The 24108-nt window shown below is 34.1% G+C and overlaps 1 protein-coding gene across 1 annotated transcript in view; it reads left to right on the forward strand.

Annotated features, from left to right (window-relative positions):
- The window catches only part of LOC123530368 (von Willebrand factor D and EGF domain-containing protein-like), a 67609-nt gene that overhangs the window by 14310 nt on the left and 29191 nt on the right, over positions 1 to 24108 (forward strand). Inside the window, exons 4-6 of the mRNA XM_053520862.1 lie at positions 11888 to 11951; positions 14522 to 14701; positions 20394 to 20599. Of these exons, the coding sequence (XP_053376837.1) occupies positions 11888 to 11951; positions 14522 to 14701; positions 20394 to 20599 (450 nt within the window). The remainder of the gene's footprint in view (positions 1 to 11887; positions 11952 to 14521; positions 14702 to 20393; positions 20600 to 24108) is intronic.

Consider the following 24108-nt stretch of genomic DNA (forward strand, 5'->3'; position numbering starts at 1 on the left):
TCTCACAAAACAATTAATTACATGTAAATACATTATCACTTAGTTTTCCACAGAGAGGAATATTTTGAATACAATGTTATATTGATTAAGAAATAATAAGTTCTCAAACGTAGTTTATCGTAAAATAACCCGAGTTTTGAGTTCTTATGCGTAAGAATATATCACGAGTGATATATTGTTAGCATAAGAACGAAAAAAAATCGGGTTATTCTACGAGAAATCACACTTTGGGACTTATTGTTTCGATTCGAACACGACATACTAGTATCGAAAGTGTTAGAAAAAATGGTAACTACTTTTTACGACCGTACTACGCACCTGGATCGGATGACGTCATTGCACGCGAGTGGTTTATTGCATAATAACCCGAGATAGATTTTGTTCTACATGTTTGTAGGTTATTTTGCTGGTCGTGTTAGAATAATAAATAACACACGATTTATTATCCCTTAAGTAAACAATGTAAAATAGCCATAGGACATGGCTTGTGGATTTTAACCCCCAAAAAACTGAAACTGTTCTATTCTCTAGGAAGAGAGATCGTGCAAACCACCTCCGTCTAATCATGGATGACGTCCCTATTTCTTCTGTTAAAACTCACAAACATCTTGGTATTACATTTTCCGAGGACGCTAAGTAGAAGGAGCATATATCTTCGTCTGTAAATAAAGCCTGGCAGAGGTTAGGCATAATGCGATCACTGAAATTTATCTTGTCACGTTCCAGTCTGGAAAGAATGTACTTTTCATTCGTTAGGCCTCTTCTTGAGTACGGAGATGTTATATGGGACAAATTTTCTCTAGAATTAAAATATGATAAAAATGCCGTTCAAAACGAGGCTGCGAGGATCGTTACTGGTGCGACCAAACTATGCAATATTCAAACTATGCTGTCTGAGCTTCGGTGGGAGACCCTTCAAATAAGGCGTAAGAAAAACAGGCTCTATTCTATTCTACTCTATTCTAAACTATTCTACAAAATGACAAACGGTCTTACTCCTCATTATCTCAGTAGTTTGATTCCTGAAAACAACCAAAATCGATATCCTTTTAGGAATTCCGATAACATACCTACGATACCATTTAGAACGCAACTTTATAACTCTTCCTTTTTGCCAGCAACTATTGACTGGAATTCTCTCCCGTCTGATGTTCGAAATTGTAACACTCTTCACACCTTAAAAACCAAAATCACGAAACAACAAACAAAGTCTCCCGCCCTTTTTAACGTTTTTTAACGTGCCAAATATTTCGAAAACAACTTTTTATCAAATATGAACTCGAAACTATCACCATCAGATTGGAAATGATCTAAGAAAATAAGAAATCTATCGTCGTTTTTCGAATGTTACTGCTGTCGATTTCAGCATAGACGCAATGTTGAAATATGCGCATAAATATAGGGGTGTGGAACACTTTAAATGATACAACTTCGCTAAATGATACGACTGACTTTAAATGGTACAAAACTGACGCTAAATGATAAAACCAATGCTAAATGATACAAAATCAAGGCTTGCTAAAAGATACAAAACTAACGCTAAATGATGCAACATTTTAGGCTCGTTAAAAGCTACAAACCGTTGACGCTAAATGATACAATTTTTCTATAGGGGTGAGAATGGAGAATGTCTACATTAATTTTGTCGACGATTTCACGAAATTATTATTTCATTTTATGCACGATTTATCACACGGAAATTTAAACATATACATTATCCCAATTGTATTTTCCTTGTGTGCTCGCCAGCGTATATAAATGAAAAACAAAGCGGCATGCATTCGGTCTTTATACAATCTCTACACCGTTATTAATATTTTTTTAAAGGTATAAATTGGAATCAGTGATACATTTTTGACATTGAAAGTCTTTCAAACTGAGTTTCAATCGTATCCCTGCCGTAGTAAAATATGCAAAATGAATAAATATTTAAAAGATCTGTTATGTATTATGTTATTGACACTTTTATTGCAGCAAGTCAAACTTATTTTTAATTTTGTACATTACCCGCTAAGATATATTTTTGTTTTACATGTTTTTAATATTCAGCTGCGATTTTAAATTTTACAAATGTCTGCATGATACTGCCTACTGTTACCTTACTTTCAAAGTTTGTTGCTTGTTGTTTATTGTAAAGAATCCGAACGTTTTGTTTCGTGAAAACACTTTTTTTACATTCAAATGCAAGTTCGAAGGAGCGAACCCACTAAAACTATTAGGATTTCTAAGGACTAATATCCATTCAGTGAACATTATTACAAAATTAATATGTCTCTGAGTCAATGTTTTAAAAACATCACAATTTTTTATTTTTTTCTGCGTACCATTTGGATATGTGGAGAGTCCTATAGGTAAATAAAAATATATGTGTCAATACGCAGAACTTTGAAGAAAAAAATAGTGCAAAATAACAGTTTGATTCAGTTGATATGAAAACGTGTTTGACATTCCAGATAATGATAAAGGGTAGTTTGAAACATTTAAGTCAACAATACAATTTGCTTTTAATTGACTGAAAATTAAGAAGATATTTATTATAGAACTTCAAGCTTCGATACAGCTGAGTAAACGTGATGTAGTACAACGCGTGCTGGGAAGCAAACATGCAAGAAGACTAATTTTATAGGGTGCTTTCCAGGCCCGAATCCAGAAATATTTGATTAGGGGCACCAGCTTATCATCGGCTATTCGGGTGTTATTAGAAATTATTAATTCTCCCACACTGAGCGTAGACACGCATTGAATGTACACTACAAACCCAGGTTAAACTTCATCCGAACCTCAATATATTACACACTCAATGCGTGCGTACTTACGGTGGTATGTTACGACATTCATTTATTTTGTTTAATATTAAATTATCTCGTGCGCACAATATCTTATCTCGTGCGCATGACAACTTATTTCGAGCACAAGACATCTTATTTCGTGGTCACGACATCTTATGTCGTATTCAAGGCATCATATCTCGTACGAACAACATCTTATCTCGAGCGCACGACATCTCATCACGAACCAACGACGTAATATCTCGAGCGTAAGATCTTATGTTGTGCGCACGACATCTTGTCTCATGCGCACGGCATTTTAGCATTTTGAAATTGGCATGGCACATCGGCCTTCTAGGCCTAGTTGTGTATATAGTTGAAATGTTATGGATAATTGATTTTCCCTGGAGTCATGGCCCTAGTTTGTGGCACTCCTAGATGATATATTTCCAGTGCAACCAACTCCCGTCCTTTGGAAAATCTCTTGATTCAGAAACAAGAGATCTGCCGGCACTTGCATTTATTTTACTTTCATTGTTCAATGTCTTTAAATTTATAAAAAAATTATCCGCGCAAGTTTTCGTTAATTCCGTTTATGACATTTTTACCAATGTTAATGTATTAGAAGCGTAATAGAGTACCTCCTTTTTGAAGAGTATTCAATGCCTACCATAAACCTACTTTTGCTGTAATTCTCAGGGAGCGTAGATTCAAGCCCTACTGGGACCAATTAGTTTTCCTTATTTTCCTTTTTGTCTAGTAAGTTTTTATAATTGATTTATTGTACAAAAGTGGAAAAAAAAGTAATTTAAAAAGCGATTTCAAAGTGAATTTACTACTTATACAGAAGTGATAGAGTTACACATCTTTAAAAATATTGAGTTACATGCGGTAAAAGTTCTCTGTTTTGCTTTCACTCTTTAGATTACATATCGTGGAAAAGATTTAGGTAGATTTCACGTCTGCCCCAAGGTTATTTTTGAATGAAGTAAGCAATATTCAAAACAGAAACACAGGATTCGACCTTATTTTTAATGTTGAAGTTAGAATTCTGTCTTATTAAATCCTTTTACTTGAGATACCTATTTAATTTGTGTTTTATAATTGTTTACCAATAGATTTAGTTTAATTCTTTTATTAAAATTAATGGTAAAATGAATTCTCTGCAAACGTTTTGGATAGTGGCCATCACTTTGAAATTTGTCTCTACTTGAGCTTGAGGAGATACCATAAGTTATACAAAACTTATAAAAACGGCACGGTAAAAGTTGTTTAAAAATTGCAAAACAGTGCGCAACAACATCACCTTTAAGAATATACCAAACAAATACCATTTTGTAAACATTACTATTAGGCATCTAATACTTTAAGTATGCATGGTATGACAACTGGCTTAACCTCATTTTTATGCTCCCGAAGGGAAGCATATTAGTTTTCAACTGTCTGTCCGTTCGTTAGTGCGTTCGTTCGTCACAATGTAACCTTTTTGCATGAAGGCACTTTACGCGCGAACCACTGCACCCAGGACCTTCAAAATTCACTTATTGTATACACGACCCTTACTGACTTTGGGGTCACCAGGTCAAAGGTCAAGGTCACCAGGTCAAAGGTCAAGGCGCGGGGGCATTTGTCACCATTAGTGACAGCTCTTGTCTTATTTATTTATTTATTTATTTATTTTTATTTTTTTTTATAGTGCCGTTTTAAAACAGACTCTGTTCGATCATATTTCGAGGGACCCGTATTCTAAATTTTTGCGTAAAAGTTTGGAAACGGCACCAATCTTTCATTTTCTATATTTCAGTTCATTCATATCACTCGGTTTAGTTTCAAGCTAAAGTTGAAAATGACAGCGCTTTAGCGACTATATCCAGCTATATACTCTAATTATTTAAATTTGAAAAAAAATACACGTAGAACTACTGATAAAAATGGTGGACGTTTTTATCTGAGTGTTAGATACGAATACGGTCAAATGCTGAAAAAAAGCCATATTTTTACTCTAAACATAACTATATGAGTTATATATAGAGAGGATATTAAATTTTGTTTGTTTTGAGAATGGAATATATCTCACTTCGAGGTGAAATATATTCCATATTCACGAACTACAATTTTCATCCAGTTTTAAGCAAATAAACAATGTACAAGTAGATCGACATTTACAGTAAGTGATATGCAGTGAGTGATATGGATTAGATCACACTTATAAAATATACTATTTCATCAGTTAGCATGAAATATATAATAATATAGATCTAATTTTTTTTTTATTTCAAGTCGTTCATTCTAGCTTTGATGGAAAAGTATATCAGAAATATAGTTAAAATAGGCTGTATATCCACTACTTTTCTGAACTACAAGTATATATTTTATTGTTTAAATATGACGAAAAGCTGGGTGTGAAATGAAATCTTCTGCATACAAGCTGTTTACCGTCAACGTTTAGAACGCAAAGACGTGACGTCGTCAAGCAATGTTTGACGTTTCGCTAGATGGCGCTGATTTAAGCCTTCTTGACTTTAAGCAGAAGACTTTTGAGACATTTACTCGTGTCTCTGATAGTATATTGAACTCTTGTACATATTTTTTTTTTTTTGGTTGTTTTAGTTTTGTTTTCTTGCGTCGGTTCGGTGTTATTTTCGATCATTGCAGTTAATATTTTAATACAATTAAGGATATATATGGCACCGTTAAATGTCGCAACACTGCTAAATGTCGCAACTACCGTTAAATGTCGCAAGGTTGACGTTAAATGTCGCAACCACCGTTAAATGTGGCAAAATCATCTGCCGCTAAATGTCGCACCTTTATTGTTAAATGTCACAATTTGCCCACCGTTATACGCCGCAGCACCCACGCTAAATGTCGCACAGCAAAATAAGGTAAGTTCAACAGTTTGTACAACTTAAAGATAAGTTGGATGAGTGTATGCTCGCATGCATAAGTATGCAATGAGGACTGCATGACATACCGTTCTTAACTGCACGTTGAATATTCAATTGTCCGCGCCATACATACGTTATATATTTAATATTAAAAGGTTTGAGCATTAATGCGGTGCTGGCCACAGTACCAAAATTATTTCAAGACTACGTAATTATATGCCGCGTCGTATTGTCGCGCGTAGCATCGCATGTCTTGCGTCGACCTGGAAGAATTTCATTACACACAAGGCCGGGATCCAGAAATAGTTGATTTGGGACACAAACTAAGAACAAAGGCGTCACCGGCGAGGGAGGGGCCTCTGTCCGTATTGGGGGTGGGAGGTATGTTGGCCTTTGTTGAGGTACCGGAGCGGTACTTTCCATCATTTAGGGGGGTTTGGGGGCTCTCCCATGGAACATTTTGAAGTACAGGTTTGAAATTCTTAGATCTAGTGCATGTTTGTTTGCTATAAATTTTGATGTATGGGAGGGGATACCGCTGTCATTTTAGAGGGGGTGGGGAGAAGGGGTTAGGGGGCTCTCCCTCTGGGAAATTTTGAAATACATTGGCCTCTTGTGCATTTTTGTCTTAATTTTAAGGTACTGGAAGGGTACTATTATCATTTTAGTGGGGTCTGGGTGTTCCCCTCCTGGGAAATTCTGAAATATAAGTCTGTTGGCCTCTGGTGCGTTTTGGGTCTAAATTTTGAGAAAAGATTATTTCAAAATAGTTTGGTGATTAGAATAAGTCACTTTTTAGCCAATTTTGAGGTGGAGTGTGGGAGGGGGGGGGGGTAGCGGGGGCTCGACACACACTATGATGAGTGACCATACGACGCGACATCGTGTCATGTCATACTGTTATGCTTCGTTTCGCATTTCGATAACAAGAGTACCGCAATGCTGAGCAATATACGCCCGAAGGTATGACCTTTTACCCCCAAGTGTGACCTTGACCTTAAAGCGAGCCATCCAAAACATGCACTCTGCACGTCATCTCGATGTAACGAATATTTGTGCTTAGTTTCTTTAAAATCCATTAAGCAGTTTAAGTGTTACAGAGCGGAACGAAACAAAGTCATATGACATATGATCCCTAAGTGTGACCTTGAACTTGAAGCAAGCCATCCAAAACTTGCGCTCTGTACGTCATCTCGATATGGTCGACATGTGTGTCAAGTTTCTTCGAAATCCTTCAAAGGGTTCCAGATTTACAGAGCGGATAGGAAATTGCTAACGGACGGACGGACACCGGGGTCATAACATAATACGTCCCTTCGGACGTATAGAAAGCGAGAGGCTTCTATCAAAATATAAAGACTAAATTAGCTCAGCGCAACCCGATTTGTTTTATTTCAGTAAAAGCTGCTACAAAATTAAATTTTTGTAATGGTAAAATGTAAGATGTATGCGACATTAAAATGCTTTTCCGCCAAAGGATCGAACATCGATAGGTTGAAAGACATTCAATCGCAATTTGATGCACATGCAGATAATGTGGACTGCCCAATCTTCTTAAGCCAGTCTATATATAAGGGTGCACAAGAGAGACTTAAACCTGTCCCTTATTATACACTATACCCGCAGCCAGTCAGCCTAAACAGTGCTAATGTGTTTTGTGTAAGTGTAGCTGTAGAAAACGAATATTTTCTAGTAATCAGTCATGGGTTCTATTTCTTTTTGTTGGAGGTTTACATTTAAAGTCATAAGGCGACTATCTATGCAGCTTCAATGGCGGAGGATGAGTATGACTTCCGCCGGGCTTAAAGCTAACACCACATTATTTTATCATTAAAGATTCACGTTAATTACGTAAAATACCATTTTGAAATTTACACAAGGAATTATTTATATATGTCATTGTGTCAAATATGAAGTGCGACATTTAGCGTTGGTGTTGCGAAATATAATGGTGCGCAAAGTTTTTCGACATTTTATCGTTAAATGTGCGACATTTAGCGGCAGATGATTTTGTGAAATTTAGCGGTGGTTGCGACATTTAACGTCAACCTTGCGATGTTTAACGGTGGTTGCGACATTTAGCGGTGCAAAAATTAAAATATTAACATAAAACCGTTTAGATATTATTTCAATGCTCCGCCATACTAAAGTATCTGTCCTTTCTTAATAGGTTTTTAAAGTAAAATATAATCACACATAACTTTTATACACTCTCATACAAATGTCGATTCCTCGTCCAGTTCAACAATTAAAATGCTTTCTTTGATTTTGGCTGAATCGTTCTGGTTTCGATAAGTAAAAGTCGAATACGAGGCACCTCCATACTTCCGTCTGTGTAAAATATGCATTTGTCATGACACAAAATATTTCAGTGTTTATGTTTATATTTGGAGCAGGCAATGTAGATAAACCGTTTGACTAAGTGTAATGTTTTGGGCAGTAAATTTTGGGCTTTAAAGTAATGTCGGGTCCTTCTGTCCCTCCGTGACACATCCTACATATGTGGGGCCAAAGTATTTGAACGTTAAAATGTTTATCAACGCATGTTATTCTCTTAATTGAATTAATTCTGCTTTGTGCAAAATACGAGTAATCATATTTCTTTCCTACAAAAGTACATTTACGTAAATACACATAATTTTAACAGAGCAAAAAATTAAACATGATCATTATATGACTTTTTAGTCACATTATATATATGTGTTGATCTCTTGCATTGACTAGTTTATTAATTATTAGGTCGTTTACGGATGATGTTTGTTTTGTATAGATGTATTTCCTGGCAGGAACTTACGACATGCACGTGCAGTCCAATACATTCACACTAGTTATAGCAATTAACCCACAAGTGTTGCCACATACCCCTTTAGAAAAATTTGCACCAACAGTACTTAGAACGAACCATGGGTTTATGATAAATAAAATTTGGGTCGAAAATTTGTTGTGGGTTCGCGCATATTTCAAATCATACGTGCACGTATGAAACATACGTGCACGCGTAAATATATACGTCCACGTGTATATTTTCTACATGCATGCGCGAGTAAATATGTAGGTGTACGCTTAAATGGACTTGCACGTGTCTTTATTTATACGCGCACTCGTAAAAATATACGTTCTCGTGTAATTTTTAGGCGTGCACGCGTAAATATGTAGGTGCGCGCTGATATGGACCTGCGTGTGTAAATATACTTGCACTTGTCAGAAAATCATGCACGTATAAATTTACGCGTGTATGTCTATGTGCGGGTGCATCCACATAATATACACGTAGACGTATATATATATAAGCGTGCACGCACATTCTAGCTGCACTTAAATATACGCGTATACTTATACTTTTTCAAGTGTGCGCGTAAATATATACGTACACGTATAATTTAACCCGCGCCTGCGTACTTCTAGGTGCTAGTATATATACGCGTGCACCTATATATTTACCATTGTACGTGTATAATTTTATGCGTATACACGCTTGTTTCTGGGAGCTTGTATATATTTACAAATATGCAAGCAATCGAAAATTTATACGTACATTTGCAATTATAGGTACACGTATATATACGCATGCATGTATATATGGACGAGTACTTTTATAAACACGCGCACGTCCATATAAGCATGCGTTTGCACATATATTTTTATCACATGTTTGATGTCGCGGGAATGAAATAAAGCTATTAGATAAATTTGTTTGGCCTAAATTAGGTAAAGAAAGGAGAAATTTTGATGTTTCAGCAGAAAAAGAATTTACATGTGACGAAAAGAATATTACATTTGCTTCTTTCCACATTGAATGTGTTAAACTAGTTGAATAAAATGATAAAAAGCGAGACAGCATTTGATATTTTATTGAACTCTTCTAATAAATATAATATGAAAAGAGACTTATGTAATATCCTCTATATAAGTGAACGTATATTTTGAAATGTGCCTGCACGCAAAGCAGATTTCGACATAAATGGTACACCATATTTATGTACGGGTAGTTCGTCAATCCAGGCATCCTCTCTTATCGTAAGACACAGCTAGAAGGTACAAGGCGAAATATGATATGCCGGCTTATATACCTGTGAATTAGAAGAACTTCCTTTCAAATTTCACTAGTTTATTAACTAGGTTTATGAATACAATGAGTGTGTATGGGTGTTACTGGCGAGCACTCCATGACAATACAACTGGGATTATGTATATGTTTATGTAACGTGAAATACACTGTCCGTAAGTTTTGACCTGGCACTCATGAATATTCCGTATATTTCCGTAAATTCTTGCATAACAACTACTTTTTTACTTGATACGCCCATGTATTAATTAACCTATCAAAACAGACTTATAACACAACAAAGTCGCCACGATTGCCAATAAGTAAGACTCCTTAATTCTGTTTTCATTATTTGGTTAGTAATTCCTTGTAATGTTACATAAATCATTAAAATCATAAGATCTTTACTGATTTTTCAGTACATTTTTTTACCTTTATATCTTTTCGGTATAATAGAATAAATATTGCATTCCTGAGAGGGTGATATGAAAAATGTTCACCCCTCCAAATATGAATATAGACTTCGGCTGGCGCCCCGGTCTATATTCATTTATTATACCTCACTTTTGTCTACAATGATAAAATCCCATTACACGAGAAAGAGATATTTTAACTATCAGAAACATTTTCAACCTGTTTGACACGTGACCAGGCGAAAGTGACTGTCAGGTCATGTGACCGCGCTGTTATTTTGAATGTCATATAAGGGAAAATAACTTCTTCATTTTTTTAGCCAAACCATGAAATAACTGCCTCCCTTGTACGCATATAGTGTATATCATATAATGACGTCACCATTCAATTGATGTGTACACAGGCGATTGTGACACTACGATGGTGAAGCGCGACACTGCGATGGCGAAGAGCGACACTACGATGGTGAAGCACGACAGTATCGCGGACTGTCGCCATCGTACTGTCGCGATTCGCCATCGTACCGTCGCACTATGCCATCGCACCGTCGTGTTGTCACCATCGTACTGTCACGCTTCGCTATCGTACTGTCGCGCTTCGCCATCGTACCGTCGTACCTTCGCGCTTCGCGTTCACAGGAAGCAAGCCCTAATGGACACCATAGGTACAGAATCCAGGAACACTGGAAAGGTTAACGGTCCGCTGTTACGTAACTGAAATACTGTTCAAAAACGGCGTTATACCCAAAAAAAGACTCACAAACAAATACTGTTTACGAAATGTTATGAGGAAAATAAAATTATGTCACTCTATGAATGTGAAACAAATCTATATTATGATATAACGCTTTTATAGCTGTCGACATTGTAACGAAAAACATTGCATTGTATATTCTATGTAAATAGCACCGTCTGTAAATTATCCATGCATTTAAAGTAAAACAACAGTACCATAACGGTTATCATTGACATTCGTAACCATTTAGTCCATTGGCATTATTCCCTACCCAGATACATTATACTGACACCGGGATTACCAATCCTACAGCTATCTTCGTAATGATGCGACAAAGCGAGAAATCCCAAACCGCCCGCTCTTACAAGAAGGCCTCTATAGCTTGGCTACAGTGGCATTTAGTGCGTTGTTTTGCCTTCTGTAACTTGTGATCATGAGGGCTGTTTTTGTAATACATACAATACTGATATTAAGGTATCCGATCCATAAATAAGCAAGTTCTATATAACAGTGCTATTAAAATCTATCAGATATTGATGCTGGTAAGCTCATGTATTGTTAGTATCATTTGAAAGTGTATTGTCTACTTAAAAGAATATATAACTTACATGACAAAATATGTTATAGATTTTTTTTTTCTTTATAGTGTTCAATGATACTTCAATAGAAATTCAGTTATGACGGTGTAAGATTTATCATTTCGAAGTCAAATAACATGACTGCAGAGATTCTTGCATGTTATTTTGGACATCTTATTCACTAAGTCTTATTCAGCAAACATAACTCTTTCATTAGATACCAAAAGAACATGGGGTCACCAGACATCGAAATGTTATCTATTTGTGGACCGGATACCCACGCAGTTAAGGTCTTGTTAAATGAGGAAAATTTGGAATTTATACCAACTGAATGTTGCAGTGTCACAATGAAAAATAAATTAAACAGTGCTTTAAATGTTTGTATAGACTTTATTGGACCTACCTTGATTTACAGTCATACAGGGTGTAACTTTTACAATCTTTTCATTTTCATTTTAGCTACTATGAGATGCAGCTAGAGGGTGTCTTTTTACTTTACAAACACAAAGGGACTAAAATAGAGGTAGTAACTTTTAATTACGATATTTTTTGACCTGTAAGCATTTTTTTTATTTATACATACGAGTAGTTACTTCATACAAGCACCATTAAATGTTGAAAATGAGTTTTTACAAACTACATACTTTTACATGGTTCTACACAAATACCAGCAAGGGACGAAATAATGCACGGAGGTGCATAGGATTTTCTTCTACCAATAAAAGTTGGAAAATCGCGATATGAAAATACGCTTGACAATACGAAAAAGATACAACATGAAGAGTTACAAATAAATACTGTCAAAACAAATACAAAACTATATGCATTTTTATGAATCCCTCTAAAAATAGGGTGAGGATGGGTGGGTAAAAGAAAATTATTCTAGATTGATGTTAAACTTAACGCTGATTGGTTGTTATAAATATCCAAGCTTATTATATATACATAGTTAGCTTGAGGCAAGACAGTCACATTCTGCGGGCCCAGTTAATATTTGTCGTCCGGCACAATAATAAATTTATGGTACATAAAATACATAAATGTCCATAAATATTTTACAATAGTATTTACTCCAGAAATGAAACGATCTTCATTTTCAATAAAATCTTAATATATGTAATTGATTTACATTTTTTGTTATCATATTATTGTTTGTGAAACACCCTTGAATTAATAATAGACTGTCATGAAACGCAAACACCTGTTGGACCGAAGTATGTAGATGTGACCAATCGGTAGACTCCTTACATCCTGTCGTTTGTGTATATATTCTGCTTGCTTCCCGGTTTCTGGTAGTAGTCACGACTACATTTGAGGAAGCAAAATAACCGAAAAAAATATAATATAGGCTTGGAGACACAACACCTTCTACATTGAATAATTTCAAAAATCATTTCAAATTGGCATTGACCTCTTTAATGTATACTTAGTTTACTGACGCCCACAAAGCTCAATAGAGAAAGCTAAAGGAGGTCTACTGATCTCGGACTTGTGAGTTTGATCCTGGGAGGGGCTTATGTATTCCGTTTGATAAAAGACATTGAGTCTGAAATCATTCGTCCTCCACCTCTAATTCATGTGGGGAAGTTGGCAGTTACTTCCGGAGGACAGGTTTATACTGGTACAAAATCTAGAACCACCGGTTAGATGTACTGCCCGCTGTTACATAACTGCTAAAAGTTGTTGAAAAACGGCGTTAACCGCCCCCCCCCCCCCCCCCCCCCCCCCCAAAAAAAAACAAATATTCTACTTACATTTTTTCAAATACATAATATCAATAACATATTACATATGATTATTACAAATTCTAAGGTAAATACAACTGTGTTTTACAGTTAACAGTATTTTATTGTGGTGTTATTGTATACAGTCAAACCTGTGTTAAAGGCCACCTCTGAACAGTGACCCACTTGTTCTAAAGACCACATGTTTTGTTTCCTATTTTAAGGTAGTTCTACACGTTTGATAAACCGGAAGTGATAGCGTAATGTCATTTATCTGGAAAACGTAGAATAAAGTCTGTATTCGGCGTACGGAAATGAAAATCATGTTATGAATTAATTGAAATCTGTGCGCAAACTTATTACAATGACACTATTGCTATATTTCTAAAGTCAAAATATGACATTAAAACAAATGACACGTATAAATAATCAGAATAATGTCTGAAAATTAGCGTGAAATGTCCGGTTCACTTTAATCATGGTCAAATATATCAAAAATAAGCACACGGACCTATACATTTTATTTCACCAAATTATAGTTCATGTGTTTATTTACAACTGTGAGAAGTTTCATTAAAATCTACATTGTAGAAAAAATTCTATTCGCGAAAATGTTATAAAAGTAATGATTTTCCCATAGACTCCCATTATGAAATATTGCGTGAGGTCATAATTGTTCATATCAGTCTAGCACAAAATTAAAATCGACCCTATCTTTTTTATTTGCTGAACTTTCTAGGTATATTCCTTTTGAAAAAAAAAACAGAGTTTAATCAAATTCTACATTGTAGAAAAAGTTTCGATCCAAACGTGCAGAATAACCTTAACATCTACAGTGTATTTAACCTATGAATAAAGACCATCTCCCAATTAAGACCACATTTTGGCTCTCTCAATGGTGGTCTTTATAGACAGGTTTGACTGTAATATGAGTTTATTGATTACAAAACGTTAGTTGCACATTTTTTTAAATGATAACGAAAAAATATCTATATACTTGGCAAGAATGGTCATTTCAAGTATTTGAGCAGATTAAGCAACAATTACACCACATAGTGAAATGCTACTGGTGTCATATTTTGCATCAAAACTTCAAATAAAAGAAGTGCAATAAACTTTAGTCCGTTTAACATAAAATTACTATATAGTTCACATAATCAATGCCTGTAATAAATAAAATACAATTTAAGGACTTTTACAACTATGAACGTTCCTGTTCATCTTTTATGATGGAAATGGTTGTTATGCTCCTTTAAGAGGCGAATGTTAATCTTATTAATGTTATTAAATAGATATATAACTAACATTTAACGCTGACGTTTTCAGATATAACAAAATGCACTTCACATGTTAATATGTTTACAACTAGGTTCAGATAATAACTACAAGATGCTGGAATTCACCGACATGTATTTGTGCTGTTGCAATACGAGCAGGAAGAGATGTTTTCATGATTAATATTTGCGGCAGTTTCAATTATTTGGGATTTACACATTGTGGTGAAGGTGGAATATTGCAAATTATAAAAGAAAATGATAACCTATATAATGTAAGTTCTATTCCTTTGTTGTTATTTAACAAACACTAGAATAAAATGCTTTTTCCGTATTATAACCAGCACAGCGCATTATCTAATATCATTTGTAAATCATACATATATACATAAATATATATGATACGACCTGGTATGTTGGATGGTACTTTTGTGATGATATATGATCGTTCCAAGATCTGAAGTATACAAGGAAAGTTCTCAGAAACCATATATATATATACTGTACATTACGGAATGAATAGAATTAGGTTCCCAAAATACCAGATATAGTATTTATCAGTTTAGATAACATTTCGCAAACATTGTCGAGTCATCACCATTAAATGAACAGTTAAAATTGGTCTCCATTGATGTAAAAATGTCTTTTCCGGCAGCCTTCGGGACAGCTTAATCCAGTCAAAACAGAATGCCCGTTATACTAGAGTTTCAACAAATAATGCTGTTTTGATATTACGTTCATAAAAAAAGCAAACTTGATCTTTTTAATTAATACATTAAGTACAAAAAAAAGTAAATACTAAGGGTACCAAGGGACTGGCAAAACTCTGTCGAAAATAAATGTTGTTAATAAAACAAAAAAATAAGAGAATTCTTATAGTTTATTTCCTTTCATAGATTTTTTTTTTTTCAAATTCATATATATGAAAATTTGTGCTCAGATCAATCAAGAAAAAAAAAAAGTCACCAGGCTTGTTTTTGGAAAATAATGCTCTGAACACACCTACTGTAGCTGTAACTGCCAGCGATTTTTCAACATTTTCTGTTGTTGTTTTTTTTTTGTTGTTGTTGTTGTTGTTTTGTTTGTTGTTTTTTTGTTTTTGATTTTTTTGTTTCTTTATAAATACCAACCAAAATATGCACCAAGACAGCAAAATAAAATTTATCATCTTTACAGATTTTATTATATACTGACTTGATAATATCTGGTCATATTTATAATATTATATCAAAACAATTATGGGTGTAAATGAAAAAAAAATGTCTTGTTTCATATTCACTTTTGTGAACATTTTTCAATAAATTTTCAAAAATACTCATAGTAAAGATTTTGTTTTAATTTTGAAAGAAAACTGTTTCATAGAGTGTTTTCCTTTTTTCCTTTTGTATAGATAATTGTACTGTGAATGTTAAAAATCGCCAAAAATGTATGTGTCACCAGGCTAAATTTAATGTTAAGACCGTTTGAATACAACACCTGTTCGGACGAAAACTGGCGTGAACCTGACCAAATTGGTTATATCTGTTAGAAGTTAAAATCTCAATCCTTTCTATAATTGAATATTCTAAATGATCAGAAAGCAGATATTGTCTTATCAATACAAAGTAAGTTATCTAACATTATGTGAACAATACTGTCGTTGTACTAAAATGCGCTGTCAAAACACAGCCATAAATGGCAAGTTGCATGATACATGTCAGGCATGATACATATTAGTACAACAGAAACCAGTATCAACATTTGATTTCCGATAACACTCATTGAAAAATGTTATTTTATTCAAGATTCCTCATATTTAAGATGTTCTGTCACATGTTTCAACAAATGTTGACTTTACTTAAATTTTCCTTAGATATGTCGGCTGCGCAGAAAAATGCACACAAAAACTGTAGAAATTCCCTTTAAGTGTTTTCAAATTCAGTTATACGCCAGTCACTGGTATTGGGCGATTTGGTTTATAACTTTAAACATATTTAATATTGGGTATTATACTATGTTAAAGCATTATAAATGAAATAAATGCACAGTGTATAAATCGCATTACGGTAAAAAAACGTAGAAAAAATGGTTTGATTCCGCTAACCCGATCGACCCTAAGTTTTCAGTCTGACCCTAAATTTTCAAAAGTAAGAATAAGAAACGGTGTTCAAAGGCATTCCTAACTAAATTTCAATAACTTACGCATGTAAATTATGAATTTCACACGAGTATATGATAGGCATCAATATGCCAGCGTTTACGAGAGCGATCGTTTGAATTATGAATTACCCAAAAACTCAAGTGCTTGTGTAAATTATGAATTAAATGTACAGCCGAGCGTATACGAGCGTACACATCTCTGCGAAAGACACTGTTTGGAGCGATAAAGCATAGTCTTCTACAGTAATTTGCGAATCATGTGTATATTTCATAGAAGTAGCCGCCCGGCTTGCGAGGACTGAGACGAGATCAATGTCCTAGTTTTTAGATACAGAGTTTGTTTCATTGTAATCATCAAAAACGTAGTTTCCGGTTTTTAAATGTAGTCGGGGTTAATTTAGTATCACAAAACTTGATATATAGCAAGCTTATAATTATGAAGAACTAGCATTCGATTGTTCTATGGATCACTGTTGCAAAAAGAAGTAATTTGGTTAATGATCAATATCTTTAAGTTTGGTACACGTTTTGTGAGCATACATTGTATATACATGTATATTGGGTTTATATATCTTTAATCAAAGGCAGAGATTTGGAATATATTTAGGTGGTCACTTCTACTTACAATGGGAAAAAGGTTTACGCTCATACTTCATCTGTATATTTAGAAAAGACTAAGACTTATGGCAAGCCAGTTGTCCAATAATTACGTGAACACCAGTTCACGGTCGAAAAACTAGGATTAACGATCGAACGTGAACCTATGTTTACGAGCGTGAACTATGGTTTACGATGTTATCCTATGTTTTCGCTCGAAAAACTAGGTTAATATTTGAAAAACCTGGTTTTACGTTTGAAAAACTTGGTTTATCGAACGTAAACCTAAGTTCACGCTCGTAAACCCAAGTTCACGTTCGTAAACATAGGTTCATGCTCGAAAATATAGGTTCAGGTCCGTAAACATAGGTTCATGGCCGTAAACCCATGTTCACGCCCGAAATTCATTGTTGATTCTATAATCCTAATATATCGACCGTAAACCATGGTTTACGTTTGATAAACTAGGTTTCTCGATTGAACTATGAGTTTCGGTCGTTATCCTATGTTCACGATCGTTATCCTATGTTTACGCTCGTAAACCCCGGTTCACGCTCGTAAACTATAGTTTACAAACGTGAACCTATGTTTACGAGCGTGAACTGGGGTTTACAATCGTGAACCTACATTTAAGAGCGTGAACTATGGTTCACGGCGTTATCCTATGTTTTCGCTCGAAAATATAGGTTAGTATTCGAAAAACCTAGTTTTAGGTTCGAAAAACCTAGTTTATCGATCGTTAATCCTAGTTTTTCGACCGTGAACTAGGGTTCACGTAATTATTGGACAATCGGTTCGCCATATAGTTACAAATCGATAAACACGGTTTTACGAAGGTAAACTGTAGTTCACAGCCGTAAACCTAGGTTCACGCTCGTAAATATAGGTTCACGACCGTAAACATAGGTTGACGGCCGAAATTGATAGCTGATTTCATAATCCTAGTAAATCAGTCGTAAACCATGGTTTACGTTCGATAAACTAGGTTTCTCGATTGAACTATGAATTTCGGTCGTTATCCTATGTTTACGACCGTAAACTTGGGTTTACGAACGTGAACCTACGTTTACGAGCGTGAACTAAGGTTTACGATGTTATCCTATGTTTTCGCTCGAAACAATAGGTTAGTATTTGAAAAACCTGGTTTTACGTTTGAAAAACCTGGTATATCGGACGTAAACCTAAGTTCACGCTCGTAAACCCAAGTTCACGTTCGTAAACATAGGTTCACGCTCGAAAATATAGGTTCAGGTCCGTAAACTATGGTTCACGGTCGTAAACATAGGTTCAGGTCCGTAAACATAGGTTCATGGCCGTAAACCCATGTTCACGCCCGAAATTCATTGTTGATTCTATAATCCTAACATATCGACTGTAAACCATGGTTTACGTTTGATAAACTAGGTTTCTCGATTGAACTATGAGTTTCGGTCGTTATCCTATGTTTACGCACGTAAAACCCGGTTCACGCTCGTAAACCATAGTTTACGAACGTGAACGTGAACCTATGTTTACGAGCGTGAACTGGGATTTACAATCGTGAACCTACATTTACGAGCGTGAACTATGGTTCACGGCGTTATTGGACAATTGGCTTGCCATAAAGACGTTGTTCAAAATTACTTCCATAATTTGGAATGAACGGGCCACATCTAGGAGTTTTTATTGTACAAAGAGTCATTTAGATGTCACAGAGTCAATGTAATACTAAAAACTGCTGTCATATGACAATGACGCATCTATTTTGATGTTTTTTTTTTTAAGTTTATTCAAATATATTCCACTAGGCTATAAGCCCACGGTGGCACACATATACATAATATAAACGAACAGTGGTGATATACAATATTTGATATAACTGTTTTTTTTTTACTAGCAAATATGACCTTTTTAGAACAAGGTCCATGAATTGTAGCATTTTGTCTGATTCTGGGGCACTTCACTACACACAGGGTAACGCCATGGCTCTTTGTCATCAAATGTAATATTGATAAATCAAAACAAATTTGAAAAATCCCGTTGTTGTTCTTGTAAATAACTTAAGTTAGAAACTCTTCTAATTCACAGCAGTATTTCATAACTGTTTACATAGCTTTTAAAAAGATTTTCTACGACTCCCTTGTAATTAGGATTATATTGTAACAATCTATTATAACAATGTATTAAAGACTGGACAAACTTGATGTTACAATACTGGTTTTGTATGTTGTACATATTTAATTACGTAATAAATTCTTATTTCAGGATAAATTATGCTATATATAGTTACGTTGAGCTCATAATGAAGATTAAATAATTCTCTCTTACTCAGATTATTTTTGGTTTTGAACTCTTGGCTATTCCTTGATTTTGAATTGACTAAAAGGTAAATGAAACTTCATTATAGTCTTTTTCAAATTATTGAAAGTACACTGCATTCTGTTGAATATTTTGAACTGTGAAAATATTTGATACAGACTATAACTAAATAAATCTCAAAATCATGACAATCTGTAAATGCAAAAGTTGTATGTTTGCTTCAGATATTTTTAACACTGAAAAAATAATCCTGTTATTAGATTAATTTTTGTCTAACAACACGTTAGTTTCACATTTTCATCAATGAAATGAAAACATATTATTTGATTTAAAATCAATTTCACAAAATCATTGATGATTAATCAGGTTTTTATCTTTTAAAAATTACAAAACTGTTATGGAGATTGAACAGTTCCTGTTATCCTTGAAGCGCTACAAAAAATTCCAACTTATACTGCTCTGGCTCAGTTCATCCTATTTAGTAAGGTAAATGCCCTTAATCTTGACGAGCTGGTTTGTCAGGTTTTGGACAAGTAGATGTGAACAAGTGAATATTTTCTTTCTAAATCCCCAAAAATGCAAGTAAACTTATAACCAACTTGTAACTTTAGTAACGATCTAAAATGGTATTTATGATTTGATACATATATTCAAAATTACAATTATTACTAGAAATGAATTCCACCACAGAAACATGAGATACATACGTGCTTGTTTTATTTTATTTTATTTTAAGAAAACATGCATTGGTAGTAAAGATTTAACCAACCTGACGACATTCTTTTTGCAAATACAAATGATTTAATGGCCTAATTATCAGCGAGAATGAGTGTCCACGCAGACGAAATCAGTTTTGTTTAAAATAATTCTGTTTGTAGTCAAATCAATCTATTTGCGATATTTCATAAATAATTATTGTTATTTCTTTTGCAGATATACACACCAATTGGTACAAAAATAACAATTTCGCTGAAATATGGATTCATTGATGTAGATATTACAATGGCACCAAAAGACTTAGATAACGTAGAAGGCTTATGTGGTTATTTTGACAATGACATTTCAAACGATTTCCGGCATAGGGATGGAACAACTTCTGGGCTTGCTCGGCAAAATGATGCCTTTTCTAATAGCTGGAGGTATTCAAATTAGTCAGTGCGAAAAAAAATTAAGACCGCAACATGTCTAAAAATTACGAAACAGTAAAAGTTACAATGAATTTTAGGTTTTTTTTTTTTTTTTTTCCTTCTTTAAACATATAAAATGCAAAACATACTGCTTTATACAACAATGGCTAATTAATTATCGTTCTGCGTTAGTGTAATGCGTATATTTTTATGCTTGAATCAAACGTGGCATGATGTAATATTTTGTTAAAATGTCGGATGCGTTGTTTGTAGTCTCGAGTTATGTATGGCCCAATTCAGAAAGGCATTTTTGAAAAGGGTATTTTACAAGTTAAAATGTTACTATCAATAACAAATATGTATAATGTAATTCAAAGGAAGTCGGTAAATGTCTTGGGACAAATTGTGTAGATTGGATAGCAAAATATTGCTAAATGACAATTTCTTAATTTTACATATAAAATAGCCTCATTGGTAGAGGGGTACAAGCGGTTAACCGAAGTGAAGGTAGATAATGAACTAAGCAACATTAAATGTAGTGTTTCTCATTTTTAGATATTTTAACTTATACATGCGTATATATTTATCACATTTCATTTTCTTTCTTTTTTGAAGCTCACTTGGGTAATGTCTAAGCTACGGGTTTGTCGCCCGTGGTCTGCCGATTGGATTGTTTACACACTTAAGGCCACAGTTTTTCTCTCAATGAAACCTGGCCGTAAATAAATGTTGGATGCATTCAATACCGAATTATCATGGGTCAAAAGAAGGTCACTACGTCAAGTACAGAAACAAAAATGTTTCTTAAAATCTAGACGCTACATTTGTCACCCCTTATAGGATTACTTAATAATTTTTACACTTTTTCCAGTAGACACTTTTACTTCCTGTCTTTCATTAACAACGGCTGTCGTAGATGTATTGTTTCTACAATAAAATAAATCTCCACAATATCTTAAAAAACTTCCTTAAATGTCATCTTTCCATTTATTAAAATCAAATGAATTACAGCACGGAAAAAAAACTAAACGTATTGCTCTACCGAAACGTTCTTCTTTAGCTCTTTGAGGTTGTGTTTCACCGTATACTGCCAAAACAAACCGCTGGGTGTCAAAGCTTAAATGTATTCTATCTTAACTAGATTTCAACCATTTTGAACAATCGCCGGTCACTCACTAAAGAATTAGCCTAGTTTCGAAAACTAAACCCGTTACTTGTTCGAACTTTACTCGTTGGATTGATGATCTTAAAAGTCCTTGAGACGAGATAACAGGTCTTTACCTGCTCAATAATAGCCTTTATCAAGTGACATTTTACGTATCCTTCTACACTTGAAGGTTAATGCCTATGCATGTCGTAAGTTGCTCCTTATATCAGTCATCTAATTTGGAGATGTTTGATCAACCAATCTAGGACTTACTTATAAAAACTGGAGATATTTGAACGGGTCACGTTCAAGGAATTATCTGATGCTGTACTAATAGCCTGGTGATTAACCTTTGGCGTTTAGTTACTTTAATATTAATCTCATTCCCTTCGGTGAGTGCCTACTTCTGGCAGTTCGTGATATTGTCTCAAAATAAATTCTATAAGTTCTCTAAGTTTTATTTCTTTAAACAATGTAGATATGCGTTATGGTTTATGTTAAACATTTCAGCATTAAACTCAATAAAACTAGATAAAATGTTTTGCCTGTATAAAATCTAGTTAAAGTCTAGTTAAAGTCCGAAGCCAGGTTAATTTGGTGGAACACTTAGGTCGCTATGTCAAATGATAGAAAAATATTGAAAGCTCTTTAGAAATGACAATAGTTGCTGCCTGATCTACTTGTAAATGATTAGAATGTTTGGCTTGTTTATTTGTATTCTTTTATGTCAGCTTTGGAACAGGGTCATCTGTGTCCAACAACTATGTCACTAGGTCAATTCAAAGAAAACTTATTTACCTTCTAAGGGACATGATTTTGCATGATTTTAATGACAAATGGTCAGAATGTATGTCTTTGTAAAATATGATGTATAAAAACTAATATTGAGTCAAAATGTAGGGTTTTACGGCACAGATTTATCTTTTAATTCCCTAGAAGCTAGATTTTTACTGTATTTATATTAGACCTAGTCAAACTGTCTGTCTTTATTAAAGCAAGGTCAAATGTTTGATAACGGATCATGCGTTTATATCATGAATAACATCGTTAACATTCTGGATGCTACAGTTACAGGTCATTTTTTTTATTTCAAAATGTGGAAACCTAGTCATCTATGATAAAAAAACGGAACCACTAAATTAGATTTTTAATATCATTTTGTTTTTTTCTTGAGAAGCCTGTTTTTTAGCTGCAAAACGTTAACTATGACCTCATTCGAGAAGTTTTCACGGTACAATTTGCTCTATAATTTCTGATTGAATATATCGGTAACAATTCTTCTGCTTAATGCTTCAAGGGCACAGTGAAATAAATACCAACCGATCAAACACCAAAGCTATCATCATGTGATTCACATGTCTTTGAAAAGAAATGTTTCATGTTCATAATGTTTACACACATACCCTTCGATAGGGCAGTCAACTTGTAACATATTGATTCGCCTTTTTACAATTTTGCTCTTTGTCCAAGGTAAACATTGATATATTTGCAGAAAAATAGAATTAAAGGCTTTAAAAATCGCTATAAGAATCTACAAACTGACAGGAACATGAAGAAACTTTTCATCGTATTTGCCCAAAACATAGGAAATTGATCGGAATTATGGCATGTCAAACGTTGCTAAATTATATATGTGTGTTATCATTATTGTATGTTTGTTATTGTTATTCAATGTCTTGTCATTCATATTCTAAAAGTCATTATTGTTATTCTATATTTCGTTATTCTTATTGTATCTTTGATATTGTTATTCAATGTCGTGTCATTCATATTCTAAGTCTTACCATTGTATTTGTATATGTCGTTATTCTTATTGTATGTCAGATATTCTTATGGTAAAAGTCATTATTGTTATTCTATATTTCGTTATTCTTATTGTATCTTTGATATTGTCATTCAGTGTCGTGTCATTCATATTCTAAGTAATACCATTGTTATTGTATATGTCGTTATTCTTATTGTTTGTTTGATATTCTTATGGTAAAAGTCATCATTGTTGTTCAATATCTGACGATTCTATTTACAAAACGTGTCATTCTTATTCTATGTTATGTGATTGTATAATTTGTATAGCGTCGCTGTGCTATTTATATCGCGGGAAATCCCATATACAATAAGAATATAGTGGACGCAACTTGACCCCGATGGTTGACCTTTGCATTATAATACATAATAAGGCACAACCTATTATTGAAAAGGAGTGTACGTAAAACACGAGCTGCACGAGAAAAGGGAAATATAAATTTGTGTAAATTTAAATTAGTCTATTGGAAAGTTTTAACTGATCAAATGTAAATATATATCCTTGATACTGCACTGTATACAAACTACTTCCATATAAATATACACGGCTACCCTAAGCACCCTTGATTTC

Source organism: Mercenaria mercenaria, chromosome 13 (genome assembly GCF_021730395.1).
Source record: "Mercenaria mercenaria strain notata chromosome 13, MADL_Memer_1, whole genome shotgun sequence".
NCBI classification, from domain to species: Eukaryota; Metazoa; Mollusca; class Bivalvia; order Venerida; family Veneridae; genus Mercenaria; species Mercenaria mercenaria.